Below are 20,598 nucleotides of genomic sequence, written 5' to 3' on the forward strand. Positions count from 1 at the left end.
TCCTGGAGTTTCTCAGGACACTTTTCAAGAGAAGCACGTGGGTTGTTTGCACTCTAACTTTATCATATTGACCGAACAGGCATAAAGTATGATGAGCCAGGCCACTCAGCAGTTAGTAATAAAATATAAATGATTGTGTTTATATATAAATGTAATAATTATATCTTTTAGAATATATAATTTAGTAAATACAATGATCAGTCGGTTGAAAGAGCTAAGCATAGATGCTTCTTACCAAATCAAAGCAGAGATCTCATCTCAGTGCCTGTAGACATGGATGTCACTGCTGGGTTGTGACCACTCAGGGGTCCTCTGTCATTTTCACAGTATGTAGATAGAAGAGCTGTTTCAAGCAGCAGATCTATTGCTTTCATGAAATCATTAACTGTTTTATTTATGTGTTTAATCCTATCACAGAACTTTGCATTGCCAGTGCTCTCAGATACATGCTATTTTCTTCCACAGTGAAAACATAGGTACAAATTCAGTTGGCAACATAGACAAGCTCCCCTTCAGTTGTATGCCAAGGTGTTTTCGCCTATGATCAAAGAGCTCCTCCAAGTGAAAGGGTAGTGAGGGAGATTTGCCCCAAGTGCATCCAGTCTCTCCATACCCCAGAGGCTACAAACTAGTTTCACATTGAGCCATCAACAGAAAGCCAAATACCTGACCCACACTCAAAAGTCCCTTGATAAGTACCTTTCCTGAATCACATTTGGAATTTAACTCAGATGACCGTTATATCTACTACTGTGGGCAGGAATCCCCTAGAAGAAATGAAGTAGCCATCATGGCAACAAAAGAGTCCAAAATGCAGTACTTGGATGCAATCTCAAAAACGACAGAATGATCTCTGTTCATTTCCAAGGCAAACCATTCAATATCACAGTAATCCAAGTCTATGCCCCGACCAGTAATGCTGAAGAAGCTGAACTTGAACGGTTCTATGAAGACCTACAAGATCTATTAGAACTAACACCCAAAAAAGATGCCCTTTTCATTATAGGGGACTGGAATGCAAAAGTAGGAAGTAAGGAAACACCTGGAGTAACAGCCAAATTTGGCCTTGGAGTACAGAATGAAGCAGGGCAAAGGCTAATAGAGTTTTGCCAAGAGAACACACTGATCATAGCAAACACCCCCTTCCAACAACACAAGAGAAGACTCTACACATGGACATCACCAGATGGTCAACACCGAAATCAGATTGATTATATTCTTTGCAGCCAAAGATGGAGAAGCTCTATACAGTTAGCAAAAACAAGACCAGGAGCAGACTGTAGCTCAGATCATGAACTCCTTATTGCCAAATTCAGAATTATATTGAAGAAAGTAGAGAAAACCACTAGACCATTCAGGTATGACCTAAATCAAACCCCTTATGATTATACAGTAGAAGTGACAAATAGATTTAAGGGACTAGATCTGATAGACAGAGTGCCTGATGAACTATGGACAGAGGTTCGTGACATTGTACAGGAGACAGGGATCAAGACCATCCCCACGGAAAAGAAATACAAAGAAGCAAAATGGCTGTCTGAGGAGGCCTTACAAATAGCTGTGAAAAGAAGAGAAGTGAAGAGCAAAGGAGAAAAGGAAAGATATTCCCATCTGAATGCAGAGTTCCAAAGAATAGCAAGAAGAGATAAGAAACCCTTCCTCAGTGATCAATGCAAAGAAATAGAGGGAAAAAAACAGATTGAGAAAGACTAGAGATCTCTTCAAGAAAATTAGAGATACCAAGGGAACATTTCATGCAAAGATAGGCTCGATAAAGGACAGAAATGATATGGACCTAACAGAAGCAGAAGATATTAATAAGAGGTGGTAAGAATACACAGAAGAACTGTACAAAAAAGATCTTCACGACCCAGCTAATCACGATGGTGTGATCACTCACCTAGAGCCAGACATCCTGGAATGTGAAGTCAAGTGGGCCTTAGAAAGCATCACTACGAACAAAGCTAGTGGAGGTAATGGAATTCCAGTTGAGCTATTTCAAATCCTCAAAGATGATGCTGTGAAAGTGCTGCACTCAATATGCCAGCAAATCTGGAAAACTCAGCAGTGGCCACAGGACTGGAAAAGGTCAGTTGCCATTCCAATTCCAAAGAAAGGCAATGCCAAAGAATGTTCAAACTACCGCACAATTGCACTCATCTCACACGTTAGTAAAGTAATGCTCAAAATTCTCCAAGCCAGGCTTCAGCAATACGTGAACTGTGAACTTCCAGATGTTCAAGCTGGTTTTAGAAAAGGCAGAGGAACCAGAGATCAAATTGCCAACATTTGCCGGATCATTGAAAAAGCAAGAGAGTTCCAGAAAAACATCTATTTCTGCTTTATTGACTATGCCAAAGCCTTTGACTGTGGATCACAATAATCTGTGGAAAATTCTGGAAGAGATGGGAATACCAGACCATCTGACCTGTCTCTTGAGAAACCTGTATGCAGGTCAGGAAGCAACAGTTAGAACTGGACATGGAACAACAGACTGGTTCCAAATAGGAAAAGGAGTACGTCAAGGCTGTATATTGTCACCCTGCTTATTTAACTTCTATGCAGAGTACATCATGAGAAACACTGGGCTGGAAGAAACACAAGCTGGAATCAAGATTGCCAGGAGAAATATCAATAACCTCAGATATGCAGATGACACCACCCTTATGGCAGAAAGTGAAGAAGAACTAAAGAGCCTCTTGATGAAAGTGAAAGAGGAGAGTGAAAAATTTGGCTTAAAGCTCAACATTCAGAAAACTAAGATTATGGCATCTGGTCCCATCACTTCATGGGAAATAGATGGGGAAACAGTGGAAACAGTGTCAGACTTTATTTTGGGCTCCAAAATCACTACTGATGGTGATTGCAGCTATGAAATTAAAAGACACTTACTCCTTCGAAGGAAGGTTATGACCAACTTAGATAGCATATTGAAAAAGAGACATTACTTTGCCAACAAAGGTCCATCTAGTCAAGGCTACGGTTTTTCCAGTAGCCATGTATGGATGTGAGAGTTGGATGGTGAAGAAAGGTGAGCGCCGCAGAATTGATGCTTTTGAACTGTGGTGTTGGAGATGACTCTTGAGAGTCCTTTGGCTTGCAAGAAGATCCAACCAGTCCATCCTAAAGGAGATGAGTCCTGGGTGTTCATTGGAAGGACTGATGTTGAAGCTGAAACTCCAATACTTTGCCCACCTCATGCGAAGAGTTGACTCACTGGAAAAAACCCTAATGCTGGGAAGGATTGGGGGCAGGAGAAGGGGACGACCGAGGATGAGATGGTTGGATGGCATCACCAACTCGATGGACATGGGTTTAGGTAGACTCTGGGAGTTGGTGATGGACAGAGAGGCCTGGCGTGCTGCAATTCATGGGGTCGCTAAGAGTCAGACACGACTGAGCGACTAAACTGAACTGAACTGAACCAGGCTGTATATGGGATTGTTCTATAAAACTACTGTTACTGTTGTAGGTATCTGTTATCTGTTGTACGTACGCCAGAGAGGACATAGTTACATCCCATTGTGTCCTCTTTTCCACAATCCGGGGAGTAATATCTGTGTGGTTTTAGTATCAAGAATGGCTGTGTTTCTCCTGGGCAATGGTGTGTTTGTGCTTTTATTTCACAAAGATTGGACAGTGAGTAACAGACCACATTTTCTGATAAGCAGAAATGGATTTTCTTCCTGGTTTTCTGAAAATGTATTCCCAAGTGTCCTAAAGCCTTCTGAAAAATATTGTCCTGTTTGTGTTTTTACTTAATTATGTTTTTTTTTAAAAAGATAAAAGGATATTTGAGGACAGAAATCAGAAAACTTTTTCTATGTGAAGGTTAAATAGTAAATATTTTAGGTTTTGTGGGCCTCATGCATCCCTGTCATGTGACATATATGACATGGGTGAATTGTGAGGCTAGAGTGAGTTAGCGTTGGGATGGCAGAACATTTACCGCCTACATTTTTGTTGCGCTTTGACCTACTGACAGCAACAGTAATCTCTGTTCCTTGTTCATGGTGATATATCCCCTCACCATGCTAACCCCAGTTTCCTATCCCCATTATATAGCCAGCCATTTAAAATTATAAAGACCACACTTTAAAAAAAATAATATCCATAAAATATAGCTGATTTACATTGTTGTGTTAGTTTCAGGTAGGTATACAGCAGAGATTCAGCTATATGTATATATGTGTGTGTGTGTGTGTATTTTTTTTTTTTACAGTATTTTCCATGATAGGTTATTACAAGATACTGAGTATAATTCCCTGTGCTACATAGTAAGTCTTTGTTGTTTATCTATTTTATATATAGTAGAGTCCATATATTAACCCCAAACTCTTAATTTATCCTTCCCCTCTTTCCCCTTTTGGTAACCATAAATGTGTTTTCTATGTCTATGAGTCTTTCTCTTTTGTAAGTTCATTTGTATCATTTTTTTAGATTCCACATATAAGCTATACTAAGTGAAGCAAGTCAGAGAAAGACAAATATCATGTAAAAACAGTTCTTAACTCACTGACCTTACAAAAATAGCAGTATATGAGATTTGGCCCACAGGCCGTAGTTTCTTGACCCCTGTTTGAGGACCACTGGATGACCTCATTTCTGGAAACTGCCGTGCAATTGCAGGGTCTTCAGAGTATGTTTGCACTAATGTTTCTGCTGGTGCCAAATGGTACTATTTGCACTGATGTGGGGTAATGAGAGAATAAAGAAGGCTAGCATTAACTATAATTAACTGTAAATGGCATGTTTGTTCTAAGAGAAGGCCAAACCTCAGAAGGTCAATCTACAGATAAAGAAGATTTCAAGTCGTTCAAAAGATGGAGAGTGAATGAGCTCAACAAACAGTCCACAGCCGTGGCTGAACCATGCAAACACAAGGGCTGTGAATTTGCTCCATGTGGAGTAGAATTCTGCTCCATATTCACACTGTGAGGGACAATTTTGTTTCAGCAAAATAGCAGCACTTATCTTATTAAATCAATGTTGTTAGTTTCAAATCGACTGGCTTCTTAATGTGTTTATGTTTAACTCGTTTAGTTTAATTTGGTCTTACAATTGTACAGAAACACTGTAGGCTGCACAATCAGATTCCTTGGTTCAAAACCCAATTCTGCCACTTCCTACCTTTGTGTCAATTACTTAAGATTATGAAATTATATATATGTCATATGTATATATAACCCTCATAATGGATTATGCTTTCATCACTCTATCCCTTGTTTATCTATATATATTTAAATAAAGAATAATAAAAAGAATTTGAAAACACTAAGTAGGGAATCAAGAGAAAAATGTACATTGAAAAGGCTTTTATACATTTCTCAAGGTGGAGAAAATCTAGAAAAATTATTAGGATATGCATTTTTCCTCCTTTCCCAGTTCTTATTTTTTGAAGCCTGGCTTTTATTTATTTTTTTGCACGATTTCTTACCTTTTAGCATCCCTGGGGGAAATGGCAACCCATTCCAGTATTCTTGCTGGGAAAATCCCAGTCTGTGGGGTAGCAAAGAGTTGGACACAACTGAGGATCCACACACACACACACACACAGATCCCTGCAACACACATCCAGGTATCCTGTGACAAATGTGTTTTCATTTTTAAGCTGATTTTTAGGTAATAAAAATAAAGCCCATTCATGATAATAAACCCAGAGTACAGGTGGTAGACCTCCTCATCATGCTAATCCCAATATCCTATCCCCTCCCCAAAGGAAAACTCCGTGAATATTCTCTTAAACTTTTTTCCAGAAACCTTAAATTTTGCTCCATTTGCAAAAATACTTTCTTTCTGCATTTCCAAATAACTTTATGCCTTTCAAAAACCCCAGTGGGCTAATTTAAAAAAATACAGTCGATTTTGGCATGACATGGAGGGACAGAGGACCCTAAGAAGCAGCCCAAGCCTGATGTAGGGTGGCTATGAAAGAGGAAGGAGAGAGAGTTGCCTTCTGAGAGGCTCCCAGAGGTTCAAGAGAGCAGGGCCACTCAGGAAATGCATATCTTACCTATGAACTTACTTATGAACTTGTGTTCTCAGAGGTGGGAGAAAGAAGAGGTGAGATAAGATACAACTGAGGTGAAAGCATCAGCCAGATTCCTGGCAGTTTTGAAGTGATGCCTTTTTAAATTTTATCTAGAACATACTGGTCAGCGAATATCAAACTGTAAACAGGAGAATGGTACAATTAGAACTGCAGTTCTACAAGAAGGCAGACTCCAGAAGCTGAGAGATCAATGTGGCGCCTCTTACAGGGTCTGAATGAGATAGAAGATGGGGGGCCAGGGGTCACGGCCCCACCTTCAGGGTTGCTGACTCATTAAGTCTGGTGTGAAGCCCAAGAATCTGCATTTCCAAAAGGTTCCAATGCTTGTGGATGCTCCTGACTGGGGACCACACTTTGAAAAAGGTTGAATTAAAAAATTGGCTTAAAAAAAGCAGGTTTGGGTATCAAGCAGGTAGAATAGGGGAGCTGAAGGATGGAAGGATTCAGGGCTGCATTCCAGGACCTGACTGCAATATTTAGTCTCTGAGGTGGGGAGAGGAGGGAGGGGAAAGAATGTTTGCTAAAGGTAAGAAGATGCCTTCCCCTGGGAAACTGTTGTTTTGGGCATGATTACTTTGCATGAAGGGGGAACTACTGAGAAGGCAGATAATCACGTTTGCAGGTAAGGAAAGGGGCTTCCCAGGTGGCTCAGTGGTAAAGAATCCACTTGCCAATTCGGCAGATGTGGGTTCAATCCCTGGGTCGGGAAGATCCCCTAGAGAATGAAATGGCAACCCACTCCAGTATTCTTGCCTGGAAAAATCCCACTGATAGAGGAGCCTGGCAGGCTACAGTCCATGGGGTCACAAAGAGTCGGACATGTTTAGCTACTAAACGATAACAACAACAGGTAAGGAGAGACATCTAGACAAATAATAGAGTTTAAGAAGTCATTCTAATGTAAGGGACAGAAATCATGTGGGTGAATGACAGAGAGAATGAAAATGAGAAGAATAGGCCCAGATGGAACTGTAGGTAACTCACAGAGAGATTTTGAATAAAGTAATCTTATTAATTCCTTAAAACTTGATGAAAGTGAAAGAGGAGAGTGAAAAAGTTGGCTTAAAACTCAACATTCAGAAAACTAAGATCATGGCATCCGGTTCCTTCACTCCATGGCAAATAGATGGGGAAATAACGGAAACAGTGACAAACTTTACTTTCTTGGGCTCCAAAATCACTGCAGATGGTGACTGCAGCCATGATATTAAAAGACGTTTGCTCTTTGGAAGAAAAGCTATGACCAACCTAGACAGCATATTAAAAAGCAGACATTACTTTGCCAACAAGTTCGTCTAGTCAAAGCTATGTTTTTTCCAGTAGTCATGTATGAATGTGAGATTTGGACCATAAAGAAAGCTGAGTGCTGAAGAATTGGTGATTTTGAGCTGTGGTGTTGGAGAAGACTCTTGAGAGTCCCTTGGACTGCAAGGGGATCCAACCAATCCATCCTAAAGGAAATCAGTCCTGAATATTCATTGGAAGGACTGATGCTGAAGCTGAAACTCCAATACTTTGGCCACCTGATGTGAAGAACTGACTCATTTGAAAAGACCCTGATGCTGGGAAAGATTGAAGGCATGAGGAGAAGGGGATGGCAGACGATGAGATGGTTGGATGGCATCACCGACTCGATGGACACAAGTTTGAGTAAGCTCTGGGAGTTCGTGATGGACAGGGAAGCCTGGCGTGCTGCAGTCCATGGGGTCGCAAAGAGTCGGACATGACTGAGCCGAACTGAATACTCACAAAAGAGAGTATGGCCTTTCTTTCTCTACTTAAAATAGAGGAAAACAGAATCTAACATATTTGCCAAAGCAGTTGAAAGTGAAAAGTGATCGTCGTTTCCAACTCTTTGTGACCCCATGGACTATACAGTCCATGGAATTCTCCAGGCAAGAATACTGGAGTGGGTAGCCTTTCCCTTCTCCAGGGGATCTTCCCAACCCAGGGGTCAAACCCTGGTCTCCCACATTGCAGGCAAATTCTTTACCAGCTGAGCCAGGAGGGAGCTAATTACTGAAATGCTACATTGTTCATATAAATAATTTTCAAAGAAATTAACTGAGCTAAAGGAAAACTAGCTTCAGTGACTTGCTGAAGTCCCTGCCAGGCAACCAGAAGAACTTGTTGAAGAAAATTTATCATCAAACCTTGAAAATTGTAATAGGGGAAAGATGGACATTAGGAATGCCCAGGAATAGAGAAATAAATAAACAACTTTGAAAATGAATGAGCTAGCACTCTACATAGATACATGTATGATCCAAAAATATTTAATGAAAAATAACATTTCAGAATATAGTAATTATGATAGTTTGTGCAGAAATCATAAAAGCAAACCTGTACTTTTATTTGAGCATCTTTGTCAAGTAGTTTTCTTCCCCTCTGACTTTTTTATTATGAAATATGTCATATTTTTTGGTCTCTGAATTCATTTATTTTTAATTTTTTCCTACTTTGAAAAAATTGAGGTATAACTAACACATAACATTGCATTAGTTTTAGGTATAAACATGATGATTTGATACATGTAAATATTGTGAAATGATTATCACAATAAGTTTGTCAACATTCATCACCATACATAGTTACAATATTTTTTCTTATGATGAGAACATTTAAGATCTACTTTCTTAGCAACTTTCAAATATACAATTTAGTGTCAGTACTTACAGTCACCAGGCTGTGTATTATATCTCCATGACTTAGTTATATTATAATTTAAAGATTGTACCTTTTGACCACCATCACTCGTTTTAAAGCCTCATCCCTCAGTCCTCATAAATATGTCCTATATCTTATAAAGTGTATACAACATGGGTATAATTTAATAAATAGTAACACAACAAATATCCTCTACCCACCATCCAGCTTAGGAAAGATAGCATCACCCCAACTGCCCCTTATCCAGTCACATGCTCCCTTCATCACACCAGAAGTAAACACTCTTTCTAGACTTTGTGGTTATAATTCTCTCAATTTCTTTAAAGTTTCACAACAAATGTATATATACTAAATAATATGTTTAGATTTGTATATTTTAAACTCCATGTAAATAGAATCATATTGTTTTTGTTCTTATGTGATTTGCATTTTTGGCATAATGATATCTTTGCAATATTAATCGATATGTATGCATTGTTATGGGTTGAATTGTGTCCCCCAATATTCCGATACTAAAGTAATAACCTCAAGTGCCTCAGAACATGACCTTATTTGGAAACAAAGTAACTGCAGACGTATTTAGTTAAGATGAGTATACATTAGACTAATGTTTATGTGCGCTCAGCTGCTCAGTCGAGTCTGACTCTTTGCAACCCCATGGACTGTAGCCCACCAGGCTCCTCTGTCCACGGGATTTCCCAGGCAAGCATACTGGAGTGGGTAGCCATTTCCTACTCCAGGGGATCTTCCCAACCCAAGGATTGAACCCATGTCTCCTGCATCTCCTGTTTTGGCGGGCAGAGTCTTTACCACTGCACTATCTGGGAAGACCCTACATCAGAGTAGGGTAGGGCCTAATTCAATATGACTGGTATCCTTATAAAAAGAAGAAAATTGGACACAAAGAGAAGGAAGGAAGGGAGGATGAATTGAAAGGAGTGAGAAGAGAAAGAACACAAGAGAGAAAGGAAAGATGAGGGGAAGAAAGGAAGAAGGAGAGACTCCATGTTTCTCTGAAGAGACAGGGTACAAATCAATTAGCAATGAACACCTCAGTGCAGGAACCAGGTTGCAACTAGCATCTTCCATTACCTGCAGATGCCATGAAATGTCTGGCCACCATTTTTTTTCTCTTATTTAGGAAGAAAGCTCTATGTTGAGTGAAGGTATATTCATTTGCCCTCTCATGGTTTAATAAGCAAAACCCAGAGGAGGCCAGGGACTTAATTTCCCCAGAGTCATGAGATTTGCCTTGCTAATGGGGTAGACATTGGCACAGTGGGGAAGAATCATCCAACAGCAAACCCTACTCAGGTTCCTGTTTGCTTCCCCACCTCTGTGGGAAAAAAAATTAATTAAAGTGGACTGGGACACTGTGTTTGGAACTTCTAGAGATGATAGTCACTGGATATCTGAAAAGCTACGGGGAAATTTCAGTAACTTGTGAGACAGCCAAAATAAATAGGCTGACATGCTGTCATCTACTGCATTCATTTTTAAAAATATGGACAGTATCTACAGCTTTTCACAAAGCCCACTGAACTTTCTAGATGAGTCACAAAACTGTATATTGAATTGTTGTTTTCCTAACTTGCAGTGTCTCCATTATCTGTATTTGATTATGTTTGGAAAGAGTGGGTGATGTTATATTTCAGTGTCCTAATAATATCATCTTCAGGCTTTGGGTCATGAACTTACCTTGTAAGTTTAAAACTGCTGAGAAAGCTGAGAGCCTTGCACACCATATGCATTTAATGAATACATATGGAAATTAATGAATGTATACGTAAATTAATGAATATAAGTTCAATTCAGTTCAGTCACTCAGTCGTGTCCGACTCTTTGCGACCCCATGAATCGCAGCACCCCAGACCTCCCTGTCCATCACCAACACCCAGAGTTTACCCACACTCATGTCCATCGAGGCAGTGATGCCAGCCAGCCATCTCATCCTCTGTCGTCCTCTTCTCCTCCTGCCCCCAATCCTTCCCAGCATTAGGGTCTTTTCCAATAAGTCAACTCTTAGCATGAGGTGGCCAAAGTATTGGAGTTTCAACGTCAACATCAGTCCACCCAGGACTGATCTCCTTTAAGATGGACTGGTTGGATCTCCTTGCAGTCCAACGGACTCTCAAGAGTCTTCTCCAACACCACAGTTCAAAAGCATCAATTCTTCAGCGCTCAGCTCTCTTCACCATCCAACTCTCACATCCATACATGGCTACTGGAAAAACCATAGCCTTGACTAGATGGACCTTTGTTGACAAAGTAACGTCTCTGCTTTTCAATATGCTATCTAGGTGGGTCATAAACTTCCTTCCAAGGAGTAAGCATCTTTTAATTTCATGGCTGCAGTCATCACCTGCAGTGATTTTGGAGCCCAAAAAAATAAAGTCTGACACTGTTTCCACTGTTTCCCCATCTATTTCCCATGAAGTGATGGGACCAGATGCCATGATCTTAGTTTTCTGAATGTTGAGCTGTAAGCCAACTTTTTCACTCTCCTCTTTCACTTTCATCAAGAGGCTTTTTAGTTCTTCACTTTCTGCCATAAGGGTGGTGTCATCTGCATATCTGAGGTTATTGATATTTCTCCTGGCAATCTTGATTCCAGCTTGTGTTTCTTCCAGCCCAGCATTTCTCATGATGTACTCTGCATATAAGTTAAATAAGCAGGGTGACAATATACAGCTTTGATGGACTCCTTTTCCTATTTGGAACCAGTCTGTTGTTCCATGTCCAGTTCTAAGTGTTGCTTCCTGACCTGCATACAGGTTTCTCAAGAGACAGGTCAGATGGTCTGGTATTCCCATCTCTTTCAGAATTTTTCACAGTTTATTGTGATCCACACAGTCAAAGGCTTTGGCATAGTCAATAAAGCAGAAATAGATGTTTTTCTGGAACTCTCTTGCTTTTTCGATGATCCAGCAAATGTTGGCAATTTGATCTCTGGTTCCTCTGCCTTTTCTAAAACCAGCTTGAACATCTGGAAGTTCAAGTTCATGGTTCACGTATTGTTGAAGCCTGGCTTGGAGAATTTTGAGCATTATTTTACTAGCGTGTGAGATTTTTCATACATTTTATTTTAAATATAACTAAAAAACATTGTTACTAATTTTGCTTTAAACAATTATCTTTTAACTACTTACTGGATTGCCTTCTGGTACCTCTTTCTCCCCTTTTTGATAATTACACTGGGGTATTCCTTTGTTTTCATCTGCGCTTTATGCAATTTGCTGAAGATTTGCAGTCTTTGCTTATGTACTTATTCAAAGTTCTCTATGAGCATAGATTAGGTGTAATTACATTGAGGATCTTTGCTTTCCTTCAACATCCTCTATGAGATGCTGAATTCCAAAATGACCTACTGAGTTGGGACTGCCTTCTTTATCTGTATTTTCAAAGCTGAGTTTCCACCAGGAGATCTAAGTCTAGCATGTTCTGTGCTCACCTTTACCATGCACTACAATAATAGGTTGGATGAAATGCTGCTCCTTTTTGTGGAAAGACCGGTTTGTTGGGATCCAAGGCATTCTTCATTACACAGAAAAACAGCAATCTTGACTTTTTCTGGTGTGTGTGTGCTTAGCCGCTCAGTCATGTCCAACTCTTAGAGACCCCATGGACTGTAGCTCTCCAGGCTCCCCTGTCCATGGAGATTCTCCAGGCAAGAATACTAGAGTGGGTTGCCATGCTCTCTCCTCCAGGGAATCTTCCCAACCCAGGGATCAAACCCAGGTCTCCCGCATTGCAGGCAGATTCTTTACCATCTGAGCCACCAGGGAAGCCCAGGTAATACTTTATAATATGTTGTCTGACATATTTCAGAGTATTATTTTTAATGTAACACATCCACGACCATGTGGATTATATCTCCATGCATTCATATGTGCATCTCTTCTCTGGTCTCATGTAGTGTGTGATTCCTTCATTAGTTCATTTCAAACACCTACTAGTCTGTTACTTATCATGGATATACTGCCTGTAGGAATACCAAGTTAGCATGATATACAGGAAAGTCCTTTTCCTACAGAGCTTACTATCTAGTGAGTGAAATATATACAAGCAAATGAGCTATCACAATACTGAATGAAAAGTGTTTAAGGGAAAAATAAAATACTGTGGAAAGAAGTACAAAGAAAAATTCCTATAGCTAAAGGGTAAAAACTATTACAGAATAGCCCATTTTAAGGTATAATTAAATATTAAAACCTTCTTAAGTAAGAAAGTATAATTGGATACTCAGACAATTATCTCACAATCACTTAGAAAAAAAAACTCAAGTGAGAATTTCCTTAAAAACTGATTATGTTGTAAACAAAAGTAAATGATTTTTAAGTAAATTTACCATTGTAAACTTAAACATGAGCTACAACAACAACATTCATCAAACTACTGATAGTCTAAATGCTCAAAAATCAATAAAATGCGCTTATTGATTCAACAGGATTAAAATTTAGATAGCAAAATAATCATTACATAATAGCCTTACACTAAAATAAGCACACTGAAAAATGCCTGTACATGTGGATATATAGTTATCTACCTTCACTTCAAAAGGGTTTTTCCCTGAACATTTTTAATGGTGCTATAAAATAAAATCAATATGAAAAGAGCAAGGGAAAAATTCAAAAAAAGAAAATTAACTTACAGACAGAAAAGAAAATCTTTAAAAGCATCACAAATATAATACAGAATTCAATACTTTTACGTAGTATTCTAAGACAGCTACTCCCAAGTGCTAAAATAAACTATTGTCATCTGAATAAAACTGTCTAAAATACAAATTGCTGGCAGCAATCAGTTAGGAGATGTAAGTATTTGAAAGAGAATTTATATATGTAAATGCCATTATTATTATGAACATGAAAACTTCCTGTCCAGATATAAAAAGGGGGGGAGGGTAGATATTACAGTTTGATCATTTCTAGTACACATATCTAAACTGCCTACCTATATGTAAACATTTCAAAAGAACCTCTTTGCCAGCTGTACAATAAGCAGATCTCAAGAACAAGACTCCTTAAGCTAAGTCCTAGGCAGTATTTACAACTATGAATAACTGTGCTTAAAAACAACTCACATGGGCATAGCATCTCACAGCTTGAAAAATATGTATACTGCTTTTCAGCCACTCTGTCTGGTAGATGGTGGATGTATTATTAGGCCCACCTTAGGCTGAGAAAATAGATATTACAATAGTAAAGGAATTGTCTGAGGCCATATAATAGATAGGAAAAGATAAAGAACTATAATTTAAGTCCCCTGACTTCTAGTCCTGTAGTTGTTACTTTCCACCACATGGTACCTCTTGTTGCAACCCATCCACTACATCCCTAGTCTGAAAAAAAAAAAAAACACTTGCAAGAAACTGTCAGTGACGAGACACATTAGAAACTTGTGCAAATTCTAAAGGAACAATAAATAACTTTTTTTAAATGTGTGTGACTTTCATAAAGGAACATGATGGAAACTTACTGAGGCAAATTTGTTGATGGTGATAATGATTTTATTCCTTTTATAATAGCATTTTTATCTGTTTCTAACTAAAATACTAATTCATATTCATTACAGAAAGATTGAAAAATATAAAAGACTATAACAAAGAAAATTAAAAATCACTAATTACATTCTGTCCTTTACTGTGATTCTCTTTGAAAGACCAGCTGAAGTCTTGGCATTTTTATCAAAATCATACAAAGCCAGGTTAAATAAATAAAATATATTACCTTCATTGTGCTCTGAAATTGTCTCACTCAACTTAGGACCAGGGTATCTTGAGAATTGTATGTGTCATCAAATCAGCTTCAAATGATCTGAGTTAATTGCGAGATATATCAGCAGAGATCATCCCAGATAATTATTCTTGAACAGTGTTGCTTCTGCATCTGGGAACACTAATATAAGCTTCCTAAGTGGTTTCTACACAACTGTTTGAGAAGCAAGTGGATCATAAATCCTTTCCCAACTTGGCATCAGTGGTCAAAGAGGCATGGTATCAGAAAAAGCAAAGGAAAGTGCTAGTTGTTAATCCAGAGAAGAATTGGTATGTGTTTATATAGCTAAGATTTGGTCTTGATTGTGTCTTCAGCTTCATGAACTGATACCAACCTTTCTCATCCTCCCTGCCTTACTTCACCCCCTTCTCCCATCCTAACCCTCTTTTGATGCAAGATGCTTTGCTAGTCCTGCCTTACAGTTCAGAAAAAGAAGTTAGAAGAGTAGCCCAATGCTGTTTCCTGTCTACCAAGTGTATCTCTTCCTAATGACACATATTTCCAGATTCTGCAAAATGAGAAGTGGGAAACCTGCAGGAAATAGCCTTTCCTGCCTTTCTAGGTGGTAGTTCCTCATCCTTGGATGCCCTTTCCTTATTTCAAAATCTAGCAAATTCCTAATAAGTCTTCAGGCATTTTTTTCCCTACAAATCCTTCCCAGCCCTCCAGCTCTCAATCCTTTCCTCCCCAGCAAAGTGAACACTCTGTCTATGATGAACCATAACCCACACATCACGCTGTTTTATAATGATTCATTGATGCATCTTTCCTCTCACTGGATTGTGAGCCCATTAAGATCAGAGAGTGTGCGTTACTCCTGTTTATGTCCCAGCATAAACACGCTACTCGTTGAATAACTTTGTGTGGAATAAAGGACTGTAGCCAAAAAATCAGAAAAAGAAGGGAAGAAAGTAGGATAAATGAAGGCAAACAGGGAGGGAAAAAAAGAAAGGGGGAATTTTTTCTTAATAATTCAAAGTACTTCTAGAGTGAGAATTCCAATCTTGTTGAGTAAGTCATCCTAAATTTGACCACTCAGGTAGTATAATAACCACAAATAGTAAGAATAGTATTTCTCATCATCACTTGTACAACTGAAGAAGTATGTAAGAAAATTTTAAACATGGCAACCTTGTATTTCTTCATTGATTTCTGTCTTTTAACAGGCATGCATGGTTTAGTGGAATGAACCTGAGCTGAGAGTTTATTCACGTTCTGTCAAAATATGACCTTGAACAAATCACCTAGCATCCCTTGTCTCAAGTTACCCAGGTTAAAAATGAGACACGTGAACACAGTGAGCCTTTCTAACTCAAGCAAACTAATGTTCTGGGAATAATTATCAGTTTTTCAGATATCAAATTGGACAGGAATTAAGAATTCCATTTTGGGATGACTGAAATAAAAATAATGAAAACATTTAAGAGAGAGAGATTTGTACTGTTTGAGGACTCAAGTGTTTGAATGTGAGTTTTATCACCTATTAAATGTCAAGAGTGAAGTGGATAATAACTATAATGATGATGCCTTGGCAGGTACCCAGAAATACACAACAGAGCAAGGAACAAGAGCTGGACCCATCTTTTTCACAATTGTATTCCCCTAGTGCCCAGTTCAATGTCAGATAAATCACAGAAACTCAAAAAAAAAAATGTTAATGGAATAGATCGTTTATGGTTTCCAAATAATAACACTCAGACTCTTAATTAGCAGATAATGTACAGAATTGCAAATTCTGAATAGGAATTCTTACAGAATCTTATTTTCATATAATCTTCAATATTTACTCATATTGACCCACTGTGTTTCTCTCTGTCTAATTCATGGTAGACCTAGAATATCCAGTTCAGTGTTCTACCACACTTTGCTCCTCAAAGAAGTTCATATTAGGTCACAGTAAGAAGTCAATTCAAATTGTTCATCTTACTCGTTTATATGTGTCTGACTTACAGTAGGGGTTTAATAGATATTTGTTGAATAGATTTGATTTGAATGAGTAAGAACAGCTGTGATATTGGAATTTTTTAAAATTTCAAATGTTCTTTTAGATTAATCTGTTTTGTCTCATTGTATTTTTTTTTTTTTTTTGCAGTGTCTCGGCATCCTACTGGGTTTTGAAATAATTTTCTGAAGCTCAAATCCTCTGTTAGTGAAAACAAAGTTCATGAAATAAACTAATATATAATTTCTTGTGCCTGGGGTTAGAGATTGAAATAATAACTAAGAAATATATGTGCTCTTCCTCATTCATCTGATTGTTATCTCCTGAACCACCAAAACACATCAACAAGAGAAAAAAGGGACTACATTTATTCCTATAAAGAACAAAAAGCAAGGATAAAAATGACATCGTGTTATAGATTAGGATATTGTGGAGTATGTGTAATAAAAACTAATTCTGGGTAGTTTCTAAGATCAAGTTTATTTAGAGTAGTTTAAGATTCAAAAGAAAATTTAAAGGAAAATACAGAGATTCCCCATAAATCTCAACCACACAAATGCACAGCCTCCTCCATTGTCAGCATCATTCATAAGAATGGTACATTTGTTACCAAGGATGAACTTACACAGACACATCATAATCATTCAAAGTCCACTGCTTATTTGAAGATACACTTTTGGTATTATATATTCTATGGGTTTGATCAAATGTATAATAAAAATTATCTACCATTATAATATCATATGGTGTATATTCACTGCCCTAGAATTTCTCTGCCCTCTGCCTATTCATCCACCTCCCACCCTCACCTCTGACAATCATGGATCATTTTATTGTTTCCATATTGTTGTTGTTCGGTCACTCAATCATGTCTGACTCTTTGCCACTTCATCAGCTGCAGAATGCCAGGCTTCCCTGTCCTTCACTATCTCCTGGAGTTTGCTCAGACTCATGTCTGTTGAGTCAGTGATGCCATCCAACCATCTTATCCTATGTTACCCACCTTTTTCTCCTACCCTCAATCTTTCCCAGCATCAGGGTATTTTCCAATGAGTCAGCTCTTCGCATCAAGTGGCCAAAGTATTGGAGCTTCAACCTCAGCATCAATCCTTCCAAAGAATATTCATGGTTGATTTCCTTTAAGATTGACTGGTTTGATCTCCTTGCAGTCCAAGGGACTCTCAAGAGTCTTCTGTAGCACCACAATTAGAAAGCATCAATTCTTTACTGCTCAGCCTTCTTTATGGTCCAACTCTCACATCCATATATGACTACTGAAAAAACCATAGCTTTGACTATATGAACCTTGTCAGCAAAGTGATGCCTCTGCTTTTTAATATGCTGTCCAGATTTATCATAGCTTTCCTTTCAAGGATCAAGCATCTTTTAATTTCATAAAAACACAAGTAGGGATAAATTCAAATACATAAACGTAAGTAAGCAAGAAACAGTTCTCATAAGATGCCACAAAAGAGAAAGGAGCAGTGAAAGGGAGCTAGAAACGATTGACCAGTTGTGTATGCTTATCAAATATTTTTTATATTTCTTATGTAATATTTCTTGTCTTTGGTGTTGTACTTAAAAAGATGTCACCATATCTAAGGTCATTTAGGTTTTCGCCTACTTTTTTCTTGGAGTTCTACAATTTTATGTATTACATTTGGGTCTAAGATCCATTTTGAGTTAGTTTTTTGAAAAATTTAACATCTGTGTCTAGATTTTTTTTTTTTTTTGGTCTTTGTATGTCAATTTGTTACAGTCCCATTTGCTAAAGTGACTATTTTCGCTCCATTTTATTTCCATTGCTCCTTGTCAAAGATCAGTTGACCATATTATGCAGCCGTATTTGGGGGCTCACTATTCTGTTCCATTGGTCTATTTGTCTATTCTTTCACTGACACAACACTCATTTGATTACTGTAGCTCCATACTAGGTCTTGAGGTAGGGTGGCATCAGTCTCCCAACTTTGTTCTTCTTCCTGTTGCCTATTCTGGGTCCTTTGCCTTTCCATGTTAACTTTAGAATAAGCTTGTCAATATTCATAATGTAACTTTGCTGGGATTTTGATTGGGGTTGCATTCAATATGTGGATTGAGTTGGAAAAAAACTGACATGTTGACAATATTGAATTTTTCTATCCACAAACAAGGAATGTCTCTCCGTTTGTTTAACTATTCTTTGATTTTATTCATCAGAGTTTTACATTTTCCCTCATTTGGAAATTATATGTATTTTGCTAGATTTATACCTAAATATTTCATTTCAGGGGTGCCAATGTGAATGACATCATTTTTTTAAATTTCAATCTTCACTTTTTCATCTTTGCCATATAGAAAAGTAATTGACTTTCATATATTAACCTCACATCCTGCAACTTTGGAACTAATTGCTTGCTAGTTCCAGGAATTTTTTGGTTGATTCTTTCAGTTTTAGTACATAGATGAGCATGTCATGTGAGAACAAAGATAATGTTATGCCTTCCTTCCCAATCTGTATTTCCTTTTCTTGCCTTATTCAAAAATTTCTTATCCTTAAGGTACAGTTTGAAGTATCTTCAATTAAAATTCTAAAAGTTCTATTGGATCAATAACTGGGATAGAGAAATAATTATAGTATCAGGCAAGCTAGATCAAGGCTTTAACAATATCATTAGGATCCTATCTCTTCTCTGTTCTCTGCCAGTCCTGACAAATCCAGCAAGGAAGGGTCTGACTTTGGTCCCATGACATACCTGAACTAATCACTGTGACCTGGGGGATGGAGAATTTTCTTGGACAAGCTTGCAACAATGAGCTGGCCCTGTAGCCAGGGAGGATGGTATGTACTGAAACGGACAGCCCCACCTGCAACATATGAAATGGGGGATTGACACTACCTAAAGCAAGTAAGACAGTAGAATAGAACAGAGCCACAGGAAGCCAAAGTCGGGGCATCTTATGCTATCACTTTCAGAATCACTGTTATCATTCTCATTCAAGACTTGGATATCTGAATTTAAAATCTTCTTGATACACTGGCCTTCAAGGAACATCCAGGAAGCTGACTTAACAGGCATCCACCTGAGCTTCAGTATTTTTTTGACTTTTTAAACACCATTATTTTCTTTTCCATTCCACTTTTCACTTTGATGGGTACAACTTGAGCTTTACCTGAAAATGTGCAGCTCTTGAAATCTTTAGTTAGTTTTGCCATTTTGACAACTTTCCATCTATTTGATTGTCTTGGGCCCTATCACCTAGTGCATCCTGCCCATTGACTTTGCAACCCAGAGCTTTGTTACTACCAGCTCCTCTGTGGTCTCCCCAGTTTCATATTATTTAGACTGTATGGCATCCATCATTCAGTACACGTCTTGAGCATCCCTACTCCTTTACCTTTTGTCTTTTGCTCTATGATCATACTATATCAGTTTCCTAGAGTTGCTGTAACAAAACACCGTAACATGTGTGGCTTAAAACAATAGACATTTTTATCTCACGGATTGAGGGCAACAGTTTTGAAATCAGTAACACTGAGCCAAAATCATGGTGTTGGCAGGGCTATACTTTCTCCAAAGGCTCTGGGAGAAAATATACTGCTTGCTTCTTCCGGTTTCTGGATGGGGCCAGCGTTCCTTGGCTTGTGACTGCACCACTTGATTAAGACCAGCATCTTCAAAGCTCTCTCTGCTTCATCTTCACATTCCTCCTCCTTTATGTGAGTATCAAATCTCTCTGCCTCTCTTTCAGAGGACACTTGTTATGGCATATAGGACCCACCTGGGTAATACAGGATACTCTATTTCAAGATTCTTTTTTTTTTTTTTAACTTTTAGTAAAATCATTTATTTTATTTATTTATTTATTTATTTTTTAAATTAGTTTATTTTCTATTTTTTAACTTTACAATATTGTATTTGTTTAAATTAACTACATCTGCAAAATATAAGGTGATATTTGCAGTTTCCAGGGATTAGCGTCTTCTGCAGGGCTGGGTGGGGTCGGGGGTAGATTCTTCACCTATATCCTATTGCAATACCCGTTTGGCATAAAGCCAACTCAGGAATCAACCAATAAACTTCTCTCTTCACTCACTGACTACTTGCCTAATTGTCACTGCTTATTTAGAATTTTCACACACAAGTTGACAATCTCATTATTTTTCCATGATCAGATATCTC

The 20,598-nt window shown here is 38.2% G+C and overlaps 1 protein-coding gene across 2 annotated transcripts in view; it reads left to right on the top strand.

Annotated features, from left to right (window-relative positions):
- Positions 1–20,598, top strand: part of KCNIP4 (potassium voltage-gated channel interacting protein 4) — a 225,730-nt gene that overhangs the window by 163,671 nt on the left and 41,461 nt on the right. Inside the window, exon 3 of one of the 2 annotated variants that reach the window (XM_081550492.1) lies at positions 4,805–4,811. The exons of the other annotated variant lie outside the window; for it this stretch is intronic. Within the exon in view, the coding sequence (XP_081406618.1) occupies positions 4,805–4,811 (7 nt within the window). The remainder of the gene's footprint in view (positions 1–4,804; positions 4,812–20,598) is intronic. 2 annotated transcript variants of the gene reach the window in all.

The sequence above is a fragment of the Giraffa tippelskirchi genome, chromosome 1, assembly GCF_054371585.1.
Source record: "Giraffa tippelskirchi isolate mGirTip1 chromosome 1, T2T-mGirTip1v1.2.pri, whole genome shotgun sequence".
Taxonomy (NCBI): Eukaryota; Metazoa; Chordata; class Mammalia; order Artiodactyla; family Giraffidae; genus Giraffa; species Giraffa tippelskirchi.